The 19,976-nt window shown below is 45.4% G+C and overlaps 2 protein-coding genes and 1 long non-coding RNA gene across 3 annotated transcripts in view; all 3 read right to left on the minus strand.

The window, feature by feature from the left end:
- Positions 1-133: 133 nt before the first annotated feature.
- Positions 134-19,976, minus strand: part of LOC113945251 — a 21,346-nt gene continuing 1,503 nt past the window's right edge. Inside the window, exons 2-4 of the long non-coding RNA XR_003527013.1 lie at positions 16,465-16,468; positions 10,987-10,992; positions 134-888 (exon numbers count right to left, since the gene is read on the minus strand). This is a non-coding gene — a long non-coding RNA (uncharacterized LOC113945251). The remainder of the gene's footprint in view (positions 889-10,986; positions 10,993-16,464; positions 16,469-19,976) is intronic.
- HOXA10 (homeobox A10) lies at positions 148-3,818 on the minus strand. The gene is made up of 2 exons (XM_027639231.1): positions 2,984-3,818; positions 148-1,630 (listed from the first exon to the last, which is right to left on the minus strand). The coding sequence occupies exons 1-2, from the start codon at positions 3,801-3,803 to the stop codon at positions 1,356-1,358; spliced, it is 1,095 nt and encodes a 364-aa protein (XP_027495032.1). The 5' UTR covers positions 3,804-3,818; the 3' UTR covers positions 148-1,355.
- HOXA11 (homeobox A11) overlaps positions 11,324-19,976 on the minus strand; it is a 12,548-nt gene continuing 3,895 nt past the window's right edge. Inside the window, exons 2-3 of the mRNA XM_027639232.1 lie at positions 14,845-16,026; positions 11,324-13,367 (exon numbers count right to left, since the gene is read on the minus strand). Coding sequence (XP_027495033.1) covers positions 13,135-13,367; positions 14,845-15,508 — 897 coding nt within the window. The 5' untranslated portion in view covers positions 15,509-16,026 and the 3' untranslated portion in view covers positions 11,324-13,134. The remainder of the gene's footprint in view (positions 13,368-14,844; positions 16,027-19,976) is intronic.

A 19,976-nucleotide genomic window follows, 5' to 3' on the forward strand; every position in this document is an offset into this window, starting at 1 on the left:
CAAATTACGACCGTCTAGGTAATATTTAAATAGATTCCTAAAGTAATTGCAGGGGGTTTAGGCAACTATTCCTGTTGTAAAAGTTCTCGAAGACATAAAGTAGAACCTGAGGATAAACAGTCACAAAAAGAGGTAAAATTAAAAGGATTCATTCCACGTTTTTTTATTCTTCTATGAGAACATAAACATCGTCTTTTTCACGCACAGCAGCATTACAATATTAATTTATTCCGATTTAAGGTAAGAACTAGATATAGCTAGAACTAACATTTATAATAACAATATAATGCATTTGCTTAAAACAGTATCGGCATTTTAATAATAATAGACATTTATCCATATCTGTATTTATAGCTTTTCCCCTTCTTTCTTTTTTTCTCTTTTTTAATTTTTTTTCACCCATATGTTTGACCCTTTAATGCATATAACTTCACAGTATAAAGGAAGACACGTTCTCCCTTGCAATCTCAGACTCTGGCTCAGAAAGTCCATCTCATGTTCAGGATATGTACTTTTCAGTGAAATTAGTGAGGAAAAAGTGACTATTTCTTTCTCGAGGGGGAATTTCTGTGTGCTTGTCATGCGTTACCAACGGTAACATTATATATAGACACAAAAAAAAATAACTAATTCCACATATTTAAGCAAAACTACATTAAGTAAATATCTACAACCAGCAAGAGAAATTCAGAGGTAAGAGTAATAATTTAGTCCATGAGCAAAACGAACTCTTTTATACCTTTAAAGAGAAAAGACTTCATTTTCCTGGCCAATTTTAAAGCTGTAATAATGACTTTTAAGGTAAAGCAAAAAAAAAAAAATTCTCTTAACACCCGTTCCCATGAAACCCTTTTAAAGCATGCCTGCATTTCATTATTGTAAGTCCTGCTTTTCGAAGAAAAAAGGGGGAGGGGGAGAAAAGGAAAGGAGAGGAGGGAACCCAATATATAGAAATATGGCAAGGCTTAAATTCTTCATTGTGCAGCTACATATAGTCCAAGTTACAGCACTTATATTTTAAAAGAATGTACCTTTAACCAAGGTTGTTTACTTTTCAAAGAGACATATACAGGAAAACCTATTTGCAGCTTCTGAAATCGTATTTCTATGTTTCAAAGCTTAGAGGAAAAAATCGGCCCGGAAGAAGGCTGAAGGAAGAGGGGAGGTTCACGCACGGCATTTTGTTCTTTAGTGTGGCTTTAGTCTACCCACCCCCTCACCCCCCAAAGTAGCTCTTAAGAGGTTAAGGACGTATTGAGAGTGTCTAAAATCATTAATCCATACAGGTGCGGATGACTACAGCCTAGGAAAATGATACTGGCTCTTTAAACCATAAAGACGTGTTTATGGATTCATCAAGAGAAATTAAAGTTGGCTGTGAGCTCCCGAATCCTATTCTCTCTGTTCATTTTCTTCAGTTTCATTCTGCGATTCTGAAACCAGATTTTAACTTGTCTGTCTGTGAGGTGGACTGTGCGGCTGATCTCTAGGCGACGCTCACGAGTCAGGTACATATTGAATAGAAACTCCTTTTCCAGCTCGAGAGTTTGATGCTTGGTATAGGGGCATCGTTTCTTTCTGCCACTTTTTGCCGTGAGCCAGTTTGCTGCATTTTCTCCTTTTGAATTGCCTAGTTTTGAGAAAGTAAAAAATGGACGTTACTATCGAGTCAGAGGCAAGGAGCTGTGGGGGAGAGGGTGGAAGGAGCATCCATGTGGGCTCGCTCCGCCAGCTGCGGAGAGTTGGAATGTGGGGTATCCTTGTGGGAACCAAGAGCTTCGAAGTGGTTTCCCAAAGGCGTTGGATCTACCTTGGTAAAAACTGACACTGTTCAAAAACCTCCTGCCCCGCCGTGTAGTTCAACTCCGACACCCCAAAACAGGCTTCTATTCTTTCCCTGTTAGCCGCTCAGAGCCCACTGTTACCGGGGGCAGCTTGGTGAACGACCTGTAGGCTGATTTCCAGCTCCACCCCTGCCACCTGCTTCCAAAAAACCAAAGCCTGTGGATGCGAACTTTTTAAGTGTGCTATGGAGGTGGAAAACAAGGTGACCTGGGGAGCCGAAGCCTCCCTGCCTTTCGGCCCTGCCTTTCCAGAATGCTTCACCGCGGCCCTCTCTTTTCCTTAGCATTTCAGAGAAAAAAAAATACAATAATAATAATAATAATAAAAACGTTTCAAAAATGTTCCCCACTGGCTGGGAAAGAGGTAACATCAATCCCTTGGTGGCTCAGACTTAGTGGTTTGGGGTTGACTCTCTAGTAGTTTTTCTCTTTCTTTCATTTTTTTTTTTTAATATTATTTTCCAACAGTGCGTTTGAAAGGAATAACAGGGCGTCTGAAATGCGAATGGAGAGAAGCTCCTGAAAAGTCTGCCGCCCGGGGAAGGGGAGTTATTTTTTGCCATGGGGACTCGAAAGGGAAATAAATGAGGAAATGTATAAATAACAGCTCTGTTATCTAGTGTAGACGCTGAAGGATATTCGCGGTTGCATTCATCAGTCTAATTTGATAGCAGCTCATAGATGGCACATTTCAGCGCGGCTGTTATTTCGAAAAGCATTCTGGATCGTAAAATATAACTTACCGTGTTAATAGGTTTATTTATTGGCACTGCCTATTGCTTATTTTGGATGCTTCACAAACATCTCTGTTATCTGGTAGGCACCTTCACAACAGAGGGGAAAAAGTGATCTTGTTATTTTATATGTTTAAGCAGCATGCAGGCTAAAGTTGCCCATTGCGGAGGCTCTAAGGATTTTAAACTACAGGATGGACATTAATTTTTACGGCAACCCCATGCCCGAATATTACAAAGTTCAGAAGGTCAGTCTGAGCAGCGCTTCTTGGCAGCCCCGCGGGGCAGCTGGGATCCTCCTTTCGCATCGCGATGCCACTATGATCCTCAACAGTTTTTTTTTTCTTTCTTTTTTTCTTGCTTTTTAAATCATCACTACCGCCATTACCATCATCATTCGCTTACCTACGGGCTCTTTCTCGGGAGAAGCTTTGCTGCTCTCTGACGGAGCTGGAGAGAGCTCCTCTGCGGTGGAAGATGAAGCCTGAGTCTCGTCCTCCCTCTGGGAGACGCACGCCAAGGGGCTGGGGGAGCGTTCCTCGTCCTCTTTCCTCCCCGCGTCTGGGACAGGAGGCAAAGATGGAGGTGTCTGGAAGCGACCGGGGGGCTGCGGAGGGAAGGGGGCAGCCCCGGCCGGCCCCGCGCCGTAGTTCTTGGAAGTGCCATAAGCCTGGGAGAGGCGGAAGTAGCCCGGGACGGGAACCCCGCCGCCGCTGCTGGCCGGGCTGACCTCGGCACTCAACCGGGGGAAGGGAGCGAGGTCTGTGGCGCCCGAGCCCTTGGGGCATTTCTCTGAGTCATAGAGGCAGTAGGAGCTCTCCTCCTTAATGCTTGGAGCGAAGGAGCACGAGGTGGCCTGCTGGCTCTCCGGCTCTTCCATGCGACAGGACCGGGGGGGGTCTAGCCACACTTCCATCCCTGACACGTAGGAGTGCGAGCTGGGGACCATGCTTTGAGAAGTACCTTCATTGCGTTTGCTCAGAACGGGGAAAAGTCCGCAGCTTTGCAGCCCGTAGGACAGATCGGACGCCTGTGGCAGGTAGATACCACTGTTGGGATAGTAGCCGCCTCCGCCTCCGCCTCCGCCTCCTGCTCCCGCCGCTTCCCCTCTGCCCGAGCTGATCAGGGAGTCTACCAAAAAAGAGTTTGCAGCCGGGCTCTCGGAGCATGACATTGTTGTGGAATAATTTGGCGAAGGGAGCAGATAGCCCTTTCTGGCTGACATTTCTTGTGCAAAACATGCTGAATATGATGAGAGATACCCCCGCGCCACGGCAGGCTGCTGCAGCCAATGGAAGCCCGGACCTCCCCAGCAACCCCTCCCCGTCTGGTTTCGTATGCACAGAGCTGCTCTCAGGTCGACCTCTGAATTTGGAAGATAGATGTATATTAATGTGTAATATGGATTTCCATACACACAGGCGCGCGCGCTTCGACCACATGGGCGAGCGCCTGCGCCCAGGCGGGAGCCGCACTCCCGGGAAGGGGAAGGAGCGGGCTGCGCTGGTACTGGCTCCAAGTTTTGCTCCCCTCTTATCACACTCACCGCTATAAAATAGCCCGGCGGTCCTGATGTTTATTATACCTAGGCTGAAGCGGTGTCCAGATGAAGCTTTTACTATCGCTCCTCTCTCCCCGCGGTTGGGCTTTCCTGCAACAACGCCCGCTCACCTCCCTGCACAGCCTATGTGTCTCACGAAATTAATAAACCTGCGGCTCGCCCGGTGTTTTATGCCCAGGTTCTGCTCATTTTATTTGATTGTCTCGTTTTTTTAAGAAATAAAAGACGTGTTATTGTTTATCACGGATCATTGGAAACCGTAAAGGGGCCTGGTGCCTCCCGCGTTAAACTCCCGAGGAAGGGGGTTGCTTCCAGCCTAAAATCACCGCCACGACGCCAGGCTGGGCTTAATTTTCCTGGAGATAAAATGCTCGCTGCTGCGCTGAGGAATCTCTTAGGGAGCAATGCCACTCTGGGAGGATTGATTGTGCGGTTGCAGCTCCTAATGCTTTAGTTAACGCTTGATTCTTCCCGGCGTCTGATTACCATTTAAAATGTAAAGCCAGACATATGTCACAGAAAGAATCCAGACGCGAGCAGTTCAAATGGATCTTCGCAGGATGCTGCGCACCGTGTTTATTGATGTGTTTATATTTGGGCGATCATTTTTATATCTCCCCTCCCTCCCCCTGCATTTGGGTCTTTTCACTTTTCGCCTCTTCAAAAGCACCGTCTCCTTTAAGTAACGTACTAAATAATAGAAGTAAGAGTAACTAGATAAATTCCGAGATACTAGACAGCCTTGTCCAGTCAATATGCAATTGTGGCGGAGGTAGCAGACGGATAGCAGACAGGCAGGGACGCAGACAGAGAGACAGATAGATTTCTTAATGAAATGCTTAATGATTGCTTGCTTTCACTTCCATCATCGCTCTCTTGTGCCATTTTGAAGTCGCCTCACTGCCTGGCCCGCAGAACTAAGGGCACTTTAGTTCAAGGGGAGCCTGGGGCTGCCCAGTTCTCGCTGCCCATCCCTGAGGAGCGTGGTTCGCTCCTCTCTCCCACACGCCGCCGGGAGAAGCAGCCATGGGCCGGTTTCCGCTTCCAGCAGGGCGGGCGGGTGAGAGCGGCTGCCGGCCGGGCGACATCACGGCCCGGGCCGAGAGCTGCTGCCTGGCACACGTCTGCCATGCCCGGGAGGGCGCTGGCGGCGGTGGTGGGGCCGCTGTCCGCCGGGCGGCGTGGTGTCGAGGCGGGCGCGGCTCCCCACATCCCCGGGCGCCTACCCTCGGCCTTCAAAACCCCCCGGGGAGCACTCTTTTCCCCTCACCCCACGGATCTGTCAAGCCCCACGTGGTCTTGTCCCGTAGTGTTCGCCTGCCACGGGGAAATGCTTTTTCCACAACGTGACATTCCTCCCTCCTTGCGGCGGGAGGGCAATGTCCCTTCCCTCAGGGCTCTCCCTGCGCCCCCGGAAAGCATGGGCCAGGCAGGGGATGCTACAACTTTGCAACATCCATAAAACCTCGGCGATTTTTCCAGTGCGATGGGGTGAGCATCACAACGCGATTTCCTTCTGACCGGCCCGTGGGATGCGGTGACAGTGGTAGATCCCTCAGCCTATAGAAACCCTTCGAGCCTTTTTTCCCTTCTCCTATTTCCTCCTGTAGCATTGTTTGTATTTTCCTAACCTGAATAACTCCGCGATGTGTTAATGTGCGACGGACAAACCCTTATCAGATTCCTATGAGGGCCATATCACTACTAACAAAATTAATACCACATAAGGCACCAGTTTATTGGCTGGTATACAGGAAGGCTATTATCAATAGGCTTAGCGTTATAAATACAGAACTAAATAAAACGAAACGTGAGCCCCAGCGCCGCCTTCCAAATACATTTCTCTACATAAGTCAGGTATAAAAATTACTCCGGGGAAGTCCGCTCTTGCGGTATGTTTATTTTGCATTTGCCAAATTAAATAGAAATGGATTGCAAACCTAAAAACCATACGGAACCGAGGAGAAACGCTTGAAATCGTTCCAGAACTGTTTTTAAATAAGCAGCTCCCTTCTAAAAATTGGATTAAAGAGGAGGAAAGTACTATAAAAACTACACTGTCGTCAGCCGGAAAAAAATGACTGGAAATGCAAAGAAGAAACACGAATTGGCTTCTTCTCTCTCTCTGCGAGCTAATGCAGGGGAATCAGACAAAAGGCACAGAAGTCGGTGAGAATTTTGAAGGTTATCTTTAGCCTCCTCTCCTAGGTTTTGCAGCAGTGGGCTACCCCCTGCCGTGTCAGGTCCTGTGGGAGCTGCCGAGGGGTGTTGTGTTGACCGCAGTGAACAGTGGCGGTTTGATGGTCAAGGCACCGGCTGCATCTAGATCATGAACTCAGCTCGGCGTTGCATTATCTCCGCTTTCTTTAATCGCTAACAAGGCCAAGGCAAATAGTAACCAGCATCATCAAACCCAGTGAAGTAAAACTAATAATGTTCACTTGATTCGTAACTATAAAAGATAATGGTCAATTCTGACTAAACTGAGCTAATTTGGCATGCTTTGGGTGCAGCTACTGCATTACCAGCACTTAACAATGTGTCCCTTGGAACTTAACCCCTATTTAAAAGAAATTTTAAAGAATATTGTGGACGCCAGGGGACGAGAATTACTTTCTTTTTAATTCTACTTCTGTAAGTAAAGCTATCCGAGGGTCTATAAAAGAAGGCAAATAAAATTCTGATAAATATCAAAGCCGCTGAGAAGGTGCTTTCATGAAGAATCTAAATTCACGGCGTACATAGACAATACTATCAAAATAAAATTTTATTGATCCAAGAAAAATATAATAGATGCATTAATAGGGTCGTTAAGCCATTTTATTGGTTGAACTAAAATTAAAAAACAAGAAGGGAATAAATAAAAACCGACAGCTCAGCCTAAGCAAACTCTGACTGGAAATCTCAAAATGTATCGTGTTAAACCGTGATTTATCTTCTTATTATTGGCCCGTATAACCCAAAAGATCAACGCTGTTAATCCAGAGACGCATTTTGCGAGCTAATTAAAATATGCTTTTATTTGTAGACACGGGCAAGCTGCAATTTGTGAAAACGTAAACGGCCTTGCAGTCTGTGCAGGAGTGCATGCGCCGCCTATCTGAGAATACAGCCGTGGACTACATTTTATACAGCTCCAAAAATTAATGCGATCAGACTATAGTTATTTAATATTGGAACTGTCAATTGTCTGGAACGTGCGTGTGTGCCAGATTCCTCTTTCTTTTTCTTTTCTTTTTCTTTTTTTTTTTTTTTTTCTGGATTTGCTCCAAAGAAGGCGGATTTCAGACAGGAGGTTTAGGAACTGCGTCTGTGCCAAGTTAGGTGACAAGTGATGGATCCACTAATTTTATCTTTGCTAGAAATTCTTTTACGTTGGTGGTAGTGCTGTGGAGGTTGGGTTGTGTTGGTGGATTATCTTGTTAAAAATTAGACTGTGATTTAATTTTATTCCAGCCATCCGAAGGCTTGTTCTCCTAACTATGTTTTGTATTATAAGTGTATCATTTTACTCATTTGGATTAGAAACATATTTTTGCAAGCAATTCTGACGAGTTTCAAATTCTAGTGTGCGGCAGGACAAAATACACCCAAACAAATTCATTAGGGCTTTATTTCCTCGCCATTTTCCGGCACTAGCGAGAACAACAGGGCTTTCTATTGTCCGGAGAGCCCCAAACACCATGCAGAAGCAACAACGGTATCGGGTTATATATGTGTGGGGAAAAATATTACATACCCAAGTCCGACTTTTAAGTGTACCCCTTCTATTGCGAGAGATGGGCCACACAGCTCTATCAAGCATTTGAAATTGTAGCCCTTCTCCTTTCTGTAACTGTCTTTCCTCTAAATAATATCTGGATGCATACACAAATATCTTTTTGTTGTTGTTGCTGTGGTATAGTTTGGCTCTCAGACACACACGTTGGCCTGAAGTTTCGATTTCAGAGCATTTAATGAAAAGATTGTGACCCCAAAAAAAAAAAAAAAAAGGGAGACAGCAAAACACAAACCCAAAGAGCTTATGAAAGAGCCTCCCAGGGGTTTGGATGTGGTATGTGAGCTGAAGTTCAGTACACGATTAATTAAACACAGTGTAGACACTGACTTGGCTTCGCCTCTTCCCTCCAAAACATGCAAACCCAAATAATGTGAAATAATAAACAGTTATTGTAAGAAACGAGCTTGTTTTTTTAAAATATTATCCTATGACCGCGGCCGTCAGTAAACAATTCGTAACCAGAGGGCGCTTTAACTGCTGTTGGGGTCCCTTTGATTTATTCAGCCGAGTATTGAATGGGGCAGGGAAACAACAAGGGGAAAAATAAATATTTGATCAAATATGCGGAGTTTAACTTGACTGGTGTAAAATGAAATGTTGCAAAGGGACCTTCAAATCCCCCTGCTTCTCACGTGGCTTCTCACGTCCTGGCACTGCTGAGGGGAAGTCAAAAGGGAACAACATCCCCGAGCTTTTAATGGCGCATCTTTGATGAAATCGATAGGTTCCGATAATCATCTAAAAGCTGCTCTCTACCGACTGAGCATGTGCTTTTAACTACATTTGCAACAGTTCCCTGTAAGTACAATTTCAAAAAACCACTGCAGGCAAGTAGCATTACTTTACATACAAGAGCAAGGACAAAATAATATTTTCATTTTTCCGGACAGATATTTAAAACCCTGTCCTAAGAAACACGTGTATTAAAATATGTAGCCAAACCAGTATCTCCTCCATATAATACCACCTTCCCTCCCGCCCTTCTCAAATGGAGACATAACAAAAACATGTGAAAATTTTATGGGCATGAAAAGTAACCTGGAGTTAGGGATACTCGTAGTGAGGATAGAGTTTCAAAGCTAAAACCCAGAGCAGCCTTGAGCACACGAGAATGTGTGACCATTGTTTGTTTACAGCACATGTGCTGATTAAGAAAGAAAGAAAGAAAAAGAAAGAAAAAGGAAATCGAAATCCAAATCCGGTCTTGCACGAACATTGACTTAATATGCAATCACATGAATAGTTTTTAGCATAAGTATGTCAAAAGTTGTTTACCACAATCTGTGTCCAGCTGTAAGGAAGCAGACTATCCTTTTAAGTTACCAAACTATAGTTCAAGACTAATAAGATCGTCAGAATTGTCTGTCATTTGCAGACTGTGTTGCCATAGATCTATTTGATTGAAGACTCCTACTGTTCCACACATAAATGTCAAGTTTCATAATATTTCCAATGCTACACTTTACTCTTTTTTTTTTTTTTTAATAACTGGAAGAAAGCTAAAAGTTCCTCTGAAAAAATATTTCCAGATAACGTGGATTTTCCATGCGGTCGGCCAAAACGAAGAGAAAATAAAAGGTCAACTGCAACGTAGAAAGTTCCTTCTATATTATTTCACATACTAACCACCAACTTTTTGCATCCCCTTCCCATCTCTACAGTTGTCTTTCGCGGTGGTCAGCGGTCGGGGCAAAGGCCACCCCAGATAGCAGGGTACCATTCCAGTCATCGCACACTCCTCGCCATTCTCCACGCTGGGTAGATGTATAAAACACTTACCTTCGCGGATTTCCTAACTCAAAGCCCAGAGGCTTTAACTCCACCGAGAAGCCCCTGCAGCTCCCCCAACCCCCGGCATCCCGGGCGGCTTTTTGTACCGCGGAGCCCAGTAAGTGCAATAATTACCCGTGTGGCTCCAGGGTTGCAAAATGAACAAAGGCCAAGATTTTCTTTTCTTTTTTTTTTTTTTTTTTTTCCCCTCCTTTGCAGGGCTGCTCCCCTCGCCCTGGGCGGCTTTGACATTGATCTGAAGATCGCCATCTTGTGGTAAAGCAGCCCCTAAACCACGGCCGCCGTCCGTCCGTCCGCCCGCCTGCCCGCCGGGGCCCCGCGGCAGGACGGAGGGCGGGCGGACTGACTGACGGACGGCGGCGGCGGTGGAGGGCAGGGATCGCTCACCTCCCGGTGTACAAACCTCTGGGCGAACCTCCGCTGCCTTTATAGTGATGCATTTTGTACAGGCGAGAGGACAAGTCACGGACAGCTTTTATGGTCACGATGTCGCAGCAACACAGAGGATGCGATTTTATTGGGCTAGGAAATCCAAACCCCGACCACAGAAACTCCACGCTTTAGATGTCTCTGGGATTGGCTCTGAATACCAGTTAATTTTTAACCAGGAAAGGAAGCTCGCAGACTTAACTTTCATTGCCATTCATCTCTCCATCCGTCCCTCTGTCCCTATCCCACCGTCTGTTCATCCATCTGTCTGTCTCCTTTTAACTGGCATTTCCCCTTGCATACCGGTCAAACAAACAAAGTCCCGTCTTTTCCCCCTTACTTTTCAACATTCCCCTTGGGCAAACGTTGTCTGGCTGGGTGACGGGTGGTCAACAAAGGCCCAAAGTCAGTAAGTCCTTCACCTCAAGGTTATGGGTGATGTCCAAGCAATACAGAAGTTCAAAGCCAATAAACAACGGGAAAAGAGAATGTGCTTTTTCTCCTGACTAGGATTAGGGTCAGCATTAAAGATTCAAACACTCTTCCCAAAACACATTTCTACCTCAGCTATTGTTTGGGGGTTTGTGTCCCCTCCTCCCCCCAACTTTCTCCCTCCAACCCTCCTTCCCCCTCACCCTGCCACCCGCCTCAGTCCGCCCCCTTCTTGCCGTGGAGATCAAGGACAATTTCAAACAGTCCATTTCCACCACACTGCATGTGGATTTTTTTCCCCTCAAAGGCAAAAATTTTCTCAGGGCTCTCAGCTTCTGGCGACATCCATCGGCTGTCTTGGACCTTCTTTTTGGTGCTGACTCATAAAATGTGCCCCAAATGCTACTGACAAACATTGTCCTGGACACATGTGGCGGGGAGGAAGCAGCGATGGCACATCAAACCTCAAGCGTAGGACCTTGCCCTACCAGCATTGGCAGGATAAGGAAAAGGCCTAACACGTAGTGAGCTACGAACACACTATTTTCCTTTTCCTGTGACCCACTGAAACGGTGCTCGAACAAGCCTAGGTTCACTTGTTAACTCCAGAGTAGAAAATTTAATGACGAAGTTCACTAAAGAAGAGTAATTCTCCCCAAATGACTGAACAAGGTCATGAGGAATTTCGGGTCCCAGAGTTACACCAGATAAAAGAACATGCGGTAATATAACACCAGAGTAAAAATGTAAAGTTTCCAATTTTTTTTATTTTCCTTGTGCGCTGTTCCACTGTATACATGCAACCAAATACTTTCGCATATTAAAAGAAAACTGTATATACATATAGATGATACATATTGAAAACAGTGACATCATATAAAGATATTGCATTTTGTGAACTGTGACAAAGAAATTACATCCATTTGATAAATTTATTAATCAAAAAACATTCTTATCATCACTTTGTTGCACATGTAAAGAAATCCCACACCCTTTAGCCCCAAAGGAACAATTAAAAAAAAAAAAAAAAAAAACAAACCACCAAAAAAACTAACCAAGGGGGAAAAAATTATTTGAACAAAATAGGTCATGGGTTCTTTTATTTATTATTTACAAGTCTTGTAAAACACCGTTCCTGTATGAAATATACATTCAGATATTCTCAACAGCAAATTACCTTAACGATAGAACACTGTATCCTTTGTAAACTGATATAGAATTTTAAATATTTTCCTTTTTTTTCCTCTTTTTTTTTTTTTTTTTTAAATTGCATTTTTTCACGCTTTGGTTCCTGCAGGGAAATATATATATTTATAGATATTTAAAATAAGTCCGAACAACTCTCCATTCTTTGCATATGTCGACTGGGCGACAAAGTAGAGCTCATGACATTTAAAGTAGACAACGACAAAATTACCATATCTACATTGTTTGGCTTCTGTTTAAACTCCTCACTAATCACCTTTAAACGAACATGTGATCAAGTTATTTTAATGATCCAATGTTAGTGCATTGCACAACTCCAAGTTTCAATTAAGTGTTGTGTGGTATTTGCTAAACTGTCGTTCTCCACAGGTATTTCCTGAAGAAAGTTTGTGAGCCAGAAGCCAGAAGGTTAGTTTGCTTTATGGAGTTGTTTCTTCTAAAACGCTGAAATTCACACTTTTTGCCGTTTTATTTTTAGTATTATATATGATTTGTCTCTGAAAAGATGGCAACGCATAGAGTGTTGTCATAAATAAAACGAGAGCTAATTAAAATTTGCTATTTTTATTTTTAGTGATTGTTACTTTACGATATATGGCGAATTTATACCTGATTTTAAAAAGTAAATCATTAAGCAATTCATTTCGTTCTTTTTCTTCCCTCGCCCCCATCCCATCCCACACTCCCAAAGGAAACACTATTATAACCATCACTACATCCATATTACAACTACTCGCGGTTGGCCCCGGGAAGGTGTAGACATGACATCCCTCCTTTCCTTTAATTCTCTGTGTGTGCATGTGTGTGCGCGTGTCCTTAAATTCTCATTTCAAATCCGTGGGCAATGGAACACTGCCTCTAAACCAGACATTTTCTGCTAAGGAAGAACAAAAGATTATTTCTCTGAGTTTATATTCTGCAGTGGTCCTGGTTGGGTGAGCTCGACCTAGCAATCTCCAGACAGCTGTTTCACAGCAGCACAGGGGCTAGAAAGAGCCGAGGGTGGGAGAGTCCAGGGACAGAGGGGTACCGTCCCCGCCTGTGCCTGCCGAAAGTGGTGGCAGGGTGAGCCGCAGCGCCTGGAAAGGTAAGAGGTATGGATTTTGCACTCAGAGGTGACGTGCGCATTTAGAAATGGATCCCATGTGTGTCAAAATCAGATTGATTCCAGTTGATATGTAAATATATATATGAAAAATCATCATTGCAGTTCCAGACTAGGCTTACACGTGTGTAAAGCCTTGGATTCTTTTAGTCCTATCAGATACACACCTCCTTCCTCCACATAACCCCGTGGCTTGACCTTGTCAAGGGCGAAATCTGAATTTAATCTCGTCTTGAAAAACACTATGAGTTTTAAAGTAGTGGATTAGCTGAGTAATATTGTAATCGGTCCCTGTTAATTTTTTTTTCTTTCATTCTTCTGTTCTGAAACCATATTTTGACTTGACGGTCGGTCAGATTGAGCATTCGGGAGAGCTGGAGGCGTTTCTCTTTGTTTATGTAGACACTGAAGAAGAATTCCCTTTCTAACTCTCTAATCTGATATTTGGTGTATGGGCATCTCTTTTTACGGGTACGTTGTCCACCTGTGGAGTGAAAAAAGGCAGAAACATTTGAGACCCGGCGGTGGCCGGCAGCAGAGGCTGAGGAGTGATGGGGGAACACTCAGGCAAAACACATTAATATGGAAAAGATGCGTTTTGCCCCCTCCAGGGCTGGCGTTGGCAGGTCCGAGGCTTGGCGCCAGCCCTTCGCCTTGGCCAGTGCGTGCAGCCCGGGACCGGGACCCCCCCGGCTCCTGCAGCGCCGCGGCCCCGGGCAGCGTGCAGGGCGAAACCCCCGCCGAGACGCGGGAATCAGCCTCGCTTCCTCCGCGGGGAGGGCGGCCAGAGGAAGAGGTGGTGGCGGGGGGTTCCTGCGGGTTTCACGAGCCGGAGGAAAGCCTTTGTAGAGTGCTCCGCCGGGCGCCACCAGGCACGCGGAGCTGCCCAGGGAGCGGCCATCACCTGGCTGCCTGCAGCGGACAGCGCTGCATCGGGCGGGGAGACCCCGCGCCCAGCCCTCCCCGAGCCCGTATCCGCTTGTATCTCGCCCTCGTTCCCTGCCTTAATCCTGCCTCTGTGTCCCGAGCAGAGGAAAAGCTCCTGAGCCCAAGGCTGAGGCGTCTCCTTCTCCCCTCAGCAGGGTATTTTCAAGCACGAGGTATTCTCCTCTCGATTAGCCATTACGGTTTTAAAGTTCATTAAGCAGAATATAAAAGGTTTCAAGGTTCAGGAACTCTTTACATTAAATGTGGCTGCTATCCCTTTAAAAACTTCCTTTTCTGGTACAGTTCATTGTCGAGGTATTTTTTCTCCCATCTGTATACTAGCTTTGCCTTTTAAAAAGCCCACATAAAAAAATCAGACTTTGACAGATTGAATAACAATTGTAAGTAACAAACTGTTGGACAGGAGGCAACACGTAATTGCCACAGTGCCTTACTAAAATGGCTTCCTTTAGACAAAAAGGCCAGCTTTAGGTTAATTTGCTTTTTTAAATATATTGCTACAGTTCAGGCGGCTACTTTATCTGTTAAACGCTATTCTAGTGCAATCGTTAAAACGGTGAAGGCTTTGAATTCAGTTCCTAACTAGACTTCTGGTGCAACACATGGCTTTTATAAAATCACTGGATTACATTGATATCAAAGGAGTCAGGATCTCCTTTTTTTTTTTTTGCCGAATTTACAGGCACCAAACGAACGTTATTATATTTCGAGAGTTGACCACGAAACTCTTTTTATTATTAATATTAAAAAAAGGGAAAAAATGGGGAAAAAAAAGGAGAAGGAGAAAGAAAAAACATTTTTAGGCATCCATTGCCCGGTGGGTATTTCACGGCCAATTTCAGCACTAAACACGTGATCTCGCCTTTTATAACAAAGTTTTGTTGGGGGAAATCTAAAGGCCCTTCATAAACCTTATATGCTTATAAAACAGCATATAAAAATTTAACAGCGGCGGTGCGCTAGATTTCAAGCTGCCTTTCCTAAAAGCGCTCCGGCGCTGCCTTTATACGTACTGGAACTGCCGGATTTCTCCTCATTGTTGCCGGAAGATGACTCGGGGCTGCTGCTGCTCTCCGGCCGCCTCCGCCTCTCCTTCTCCGCCGCCGCCGCCGCCGCCCTGCCGCAGCCGCCCTCCGAACTTGAAGTTGCCGCCGCCGCCGCCCCGGCGGCCGCGGGCGCCTTCTCGCCACTCTTGTCTACCGAGTAATCCGCCGAGGCCAGGTTTTCCGCTGTGCCATAAGCCGTCTCGAAAAACTGGTCGAAAGCCTGGGGTAGGACCCCGTTCCTGCCCACAGTGCTATAGAAATTGGAGGAGACGTTGGTGCTGGGGTGGTAGACGTTAGCTGTGTTTTTGCCGAACATCTCGCCCATGCTAGCAGTGTTGGTGGCAGGCAGGCAGTCTCTGTGCATGATCTCCTCTGCGGAGTAGCAGTGGGGCAGATTGTTCCTGGGGTGCCATTTACTGGAGGGATCAATGGCATATTCCCTGAAGGTAACTTCTCTCACAGGTTGGACCTGGGGTAGGTTGGAGGAGTAGGAGTATGTCATAGGGCGAGAAGACGGGGTTTGGGGCAAAAAAGAAGGGAGGCTGGAAAAATCAGGACCCGAGACGTAGTAAGTACAACTTGGCAAATACATGTTAGAGGAACAAGGAACACGCTCATCAAAATCCATCATTAGGGCTACCTCGGCTTCTCCGCATTAGCTGAGCTTAACATGATTCTCTAACGCAGCTGCCCCTTTGAAGCGGATCCGTGAAGTAAGAGATGGGGAGACGTAAGCTGACGTGGAGAGCTCTCCCGGCGGCGGCAGGGAGGTGCGGTCACGTGGCCCGACGTTGACATTGACGAGCGGCGGGGCCCGGGCCCCGCTCCCTTTGTGGCCGTCGCGGGGGAAAGCAACAGCTCGTCGCCAGCTCCCAGGGGCGAGCCGAGCGCAGGTTGGCCGGGGGGGAGCCCTGGGGGACACACAGCCGCCCTGCCACTGCCCCAGACATAGCCACCCGGCCCCTGGCACCCTCTGGCTCTGGAGCAGAGAGGCTTATCAGTTCCCCCCGGGGTTAGGTGAGACCTTTCTGTTTGTTTGTGGGCTTGCTGGGGCGTTCGGCGGCTCGCTGGAAGGCTCTGAGAAGGAGGGCACCGTAGAGATGCACGCACGGTTTCTTCTGGAAAGCTACTTCCGAGGAGGAAACGCTCCTGAAGAAAACGTCTTTTTTCTTTTTTTTTTTTTTTTTTTTTTTTTTTTTTTTTTCTGGGGTTAGGTTTGGGCTTTCCCCCCCCCCCCATCAAAAAAAAAAAAAAAAAAAAAAAAAAAAAAGAAAAAGTCCTCACCCTTCATGGTTTTTCTGGAAACCTTAATAGGAAGAATGTGCCAGGGTCAAGTCTTTACTAATTTTCATGGTGAATAGATTACATGCTTGCATTCATGTTCACTTCCGAAGCGCTTAGTGTCTTCCTTCCCTTACTTACATATTAACCTCAAATACCCCGCGCGGCTTCAGCCAAGCTGTACTGGAGGTAATTAACAATACCGGGTTCCCAGGACCCAGGTTCTCCCTCCTCACCCCCTTCAAATCGTCCCCTGCCTCATTCGCAAAGCCAGAAAACCAGAAAGCCCTTTAAAGTGCAGACCACGGACCTAAAGACTATTTGCTGATCTCTCCGTCTCAACTTTGCCGCTAAATACTTGGAAAACCAGTGGATATTGGGCTATCCTGGCTTGACAAATACTCTGAGTTTAATTGTCAGAAGACTAGTTAAAATTATTTGACATACTGTTAACCCCCAGAAACAAACTCGCCGTACCGACATACTTTCCATTCAGCTTCGTACCGTCGCTGAAGGCTGAGACCCAGGGAGACCTATTTCAAAAACATGGTTAAACTTTTACTATTGTTGCATGAAAGGGACGATATAGAAAGCGGATTGTACAGGGCAGAGACCAAAAAGTACTTCTCTGCCAATAAAAATGCACACCCCACCGAACGAGCAGAGCCAAAGAAAACAGAGGAATTCGCCAAAGAATACAGCACCTTTTGAGGCACGGACATCCCTAAGCTCTCGGAAAAAATATTTTTTTGCTATTCTGATGCTCGATTTCAGAAAAGAAATATTTGGGTTCCGGGTGGATTTCATCAAAATAGAAAAACAGAACGGCAAAAGGCTATTGTGAAGTCAGTGCTCTTAGGAAATTAGACGTAGTTCAAGATCCATGCCCTCATGGACTTGGGAGTCTAGTGGAAGGGAAACGAAAATATTAGGGAAATAATATTTGTATTTTCCCCCCTCTTCCTCTACAGTGTTGTGGGAGTATTTATGTATCCGGAGAAAGTTCTCCAGTAAATTCTGGAGATCTTCGGTATTTAAATGTCAGCATCGATTTGTTTATTTATTGCTTAGTTTATCGTAACCGACTCAATAACAAATCTAATCATGTTGTGTAGAGAGAAAATATTCCCATTATGTATTTCCCCTACATTACAGTTAACTATTGCGTTTGAATTCAAGCTGTAAATTCAATATTATCAAGTAATTACTCTGTAGTGGAGTAAACTAATTTATTAGCATTAATGTTTATATGCCTTTTTCTTATTTTACAAGGGTTACCGTTCACAAATCAAATGCTCTGGACGTATCCCTGTAATGAACTCTTTATTTTGGTTTTCTGCAAGAACTTCTTATGCTTACTGCAGGTCTATGATCTGAACTTGAAATTAATGAATTAATCTTCCAGCTTGACACATTTGCTAGAAGGTGAATGGAAAGAGATCACATATCGTCAAAACCGCTAGCAGAACACTGCTATGTCGTTCAGGGATTGTAAAAGGGTTTTCCCTCTCTCTCCTTTTTTTTTTTTAATTTCTTTCTTTTTTCTTTCTTTTTCTTTTTAGTTGAGGTGGGGAGGGTTGTACCAGAGCTCTGGTTAGGTTTTTCCTTAACGCTGTAATTTTGTTGGAATTTACTTTCCCCCTAGTTTTTGCGGGGGAGGTGGGAGGGAAGGGTGGGTTGGGGGGTCGGAAGCCCTCTTTTGGTCTCCTAACATTGGTTATTTCCCCTGTATACCCCCACCGTTCAATTCCGTCGATGAAAAACCTCCCCCCCCCCCCCCCCCATACACCCCGACACCCCCCCCCTCGAACAAAAAGGAATGTATAAGGATTTCAGTGACTTTGAGATAACAAAGGCGCCACCATTGCCGAGCCTCGCCCCGCCTCTGTGTGATGGCAAACAAATTCTTGCACTTGTATTAGGGTTTTTAAGGCTATAATTGAACACGGCGCGTCTAGGAGAACCGAAAACAGTTCTAGACTGACCTGCGGTTTTATAGCACTTTGGCAGTCAACTTCAGCTTGTGTCAGAGCAGACATGACAAAGCTACCCAACGCTTAATCGCAGGACGCCACCTCCTCGGACTCAGGGCAGCCCCCCTCTCGCATTTCAATAAATTTCAAACCTTGGGGAGCAGAGCTGGCACAGGTTTGTATGGGGCTCTTTCCCGCTCCTCTCTGCAGCCGAGGCTGCGGCGCCGTGCGAGGGTCCGCCGTGCCAGAGGTCGGGGCTGCCTCTGGGAAACAAAGAGAAATTAAGAAGGGCGAGAAGGCAACTGGAAGTAGGAGTGTGTGTGCGCGGGTGTGTGTGTGTCTGGGCATATATATGCTTGCACAGCATGCACACGTGCAGCCCCGATGCCTGCTTTTGAATCGCTCGAACTCTCCCCCCCACCTCTCCAAACCAAACAGCCTCTTTCTTCAAGTGGGTTCGCAACGCAGGAGGACCCCAAAACGCCTCCGAGTTCCGCCTGCACAACAAGCGGGGAGGGTAATGGGGAAGGCTAAGAGGTGCACAGCTCGTCTGGGAGCGAGTAGACACCCAAGGCACAGACTGTTCTCTGCTTTATTTGCTGTTAAGTGAAACAGAGATAATGTGCGCTTAAAGCACCGGAATGTGTGGGTAATTGCAGGGAGCCTGCTGTTAAGTTGCTGTGTTCAGCACAATTATCAATGTTGATTATTTGGTCTAATGTTGAATTGCTCTTTTAATACAGTAATTGGGACTTCCGCGTTGAGGAAGGGGGGAAACCGAGCCTTCCCCTCTCTAACCTCATTGAGAACAACATAAACAAAGTCAGGCATTTCGTTTGGAGAAACAAAATGCATTCGTTACGCCTTCCCACGTATTTCGTCCGGATTAGAGAGGGTAAAACCGCTCTGAAATTGGGACCTCTGTTGCAGGACGGTTTTGCAAAGGAGAAGCGTGGCCAAGAGGTGGGGAGACTGTTACCCATAGCTAAGCTAAACAAAGAGAGGAAGAAAAGCTACATCTCTTCTTTGGAGGAATATAAACAGAACTAAGACGCCTCGACAGCCTAGCTTTTACATATACAGATGGCGTGCAAAGGGAACTTTTTAATTCACTGCCGCTTCTCCAAAAGGTCAAGTTGTACTGTATCTAAAATTGTTGTCCTTTGGTACACGGTTTTGCTTGAAAAATATTTGAAGTCGACTATTTACCTTGCCGGTAGGGTGAGTGTCTCTAATTAACAGGAGAAACGTGTGCTAGAAGGAATTTGCGTCAAGAATAGCTAATTAAAGTATTACAGGATTGCTGGCTTCAATCTCTGCTCCTCTCGCGTAGGAAGGGTGAGGGGTGTTACCACTCGAGCACGAGAAAATAACTCAGAAATTGGGACAGCGTTTTGTAAAATTGCTGGTTGATTGCAGTCTACAAAGGCTTACTACAAAAACGTGGCACTAGGGAATTCACAACGTTGTTGCCAACGAAAAGTGCACCCCCTTCCCACCTTTACCAATGAAAATAGGGGCACAAGGCGATAATTCGTTACAAAATTTGCCAGGAACGCAGCTTCAGAAAAACGCGCTTCTTATTTGGATTTTAAATATTTCGGGCTCAGAAGTTTTTAAAAGGCGTTTCTTTTCTGTTTCCTGTTTTGTCTGTTATGGAAAGGAACTATACTAAGCCATCTTTTTTTTTTTTTTTTTTAAAGTAAATATGCAATAGAATAGTTGCTACAATAGTTCCCTAAATAATTTAAATAATAGGTGACTTATATATATATATATATCAGCGAGATGGAAGCCCAGCGCTGTGACATGGGACCGACTATTTATTATCCAAAACCTGAAGCG

Source organism: Corapipo altera, unplaced genomic scaffold (assembly GCF_003945725.1).
Source record: "Corapipo altera isolate COAL_440 unplaced genomic scaffold, ASM394572v1 44, whole genome shotgun sequence".
NCBI classification, from domain to species: domain Eukaryota; kingdom Metazoa; phylum Chordata; class Aves; order Passeriformes; family Pipridae; genus Corapipo; species Corapipo altera.

Bases quoted from the DNA above. Each gene is read 5' to 3' on its own strand.
- HOXA10 (XM_027639231.1), bottom strand. From the start codon at position 3,803: ATGTCAGCCAGAAAGGGCTATCTGCTCCCTTCGCCAAATTATTCCACA. The intron at 1,631-2,983 runs GTAAGCGAATGA...TCTCAAAACTAG, and splicing joins TCCCGAGAAAGAGCCCGTAG to GCAATTCAAAAGGAGAAAAT.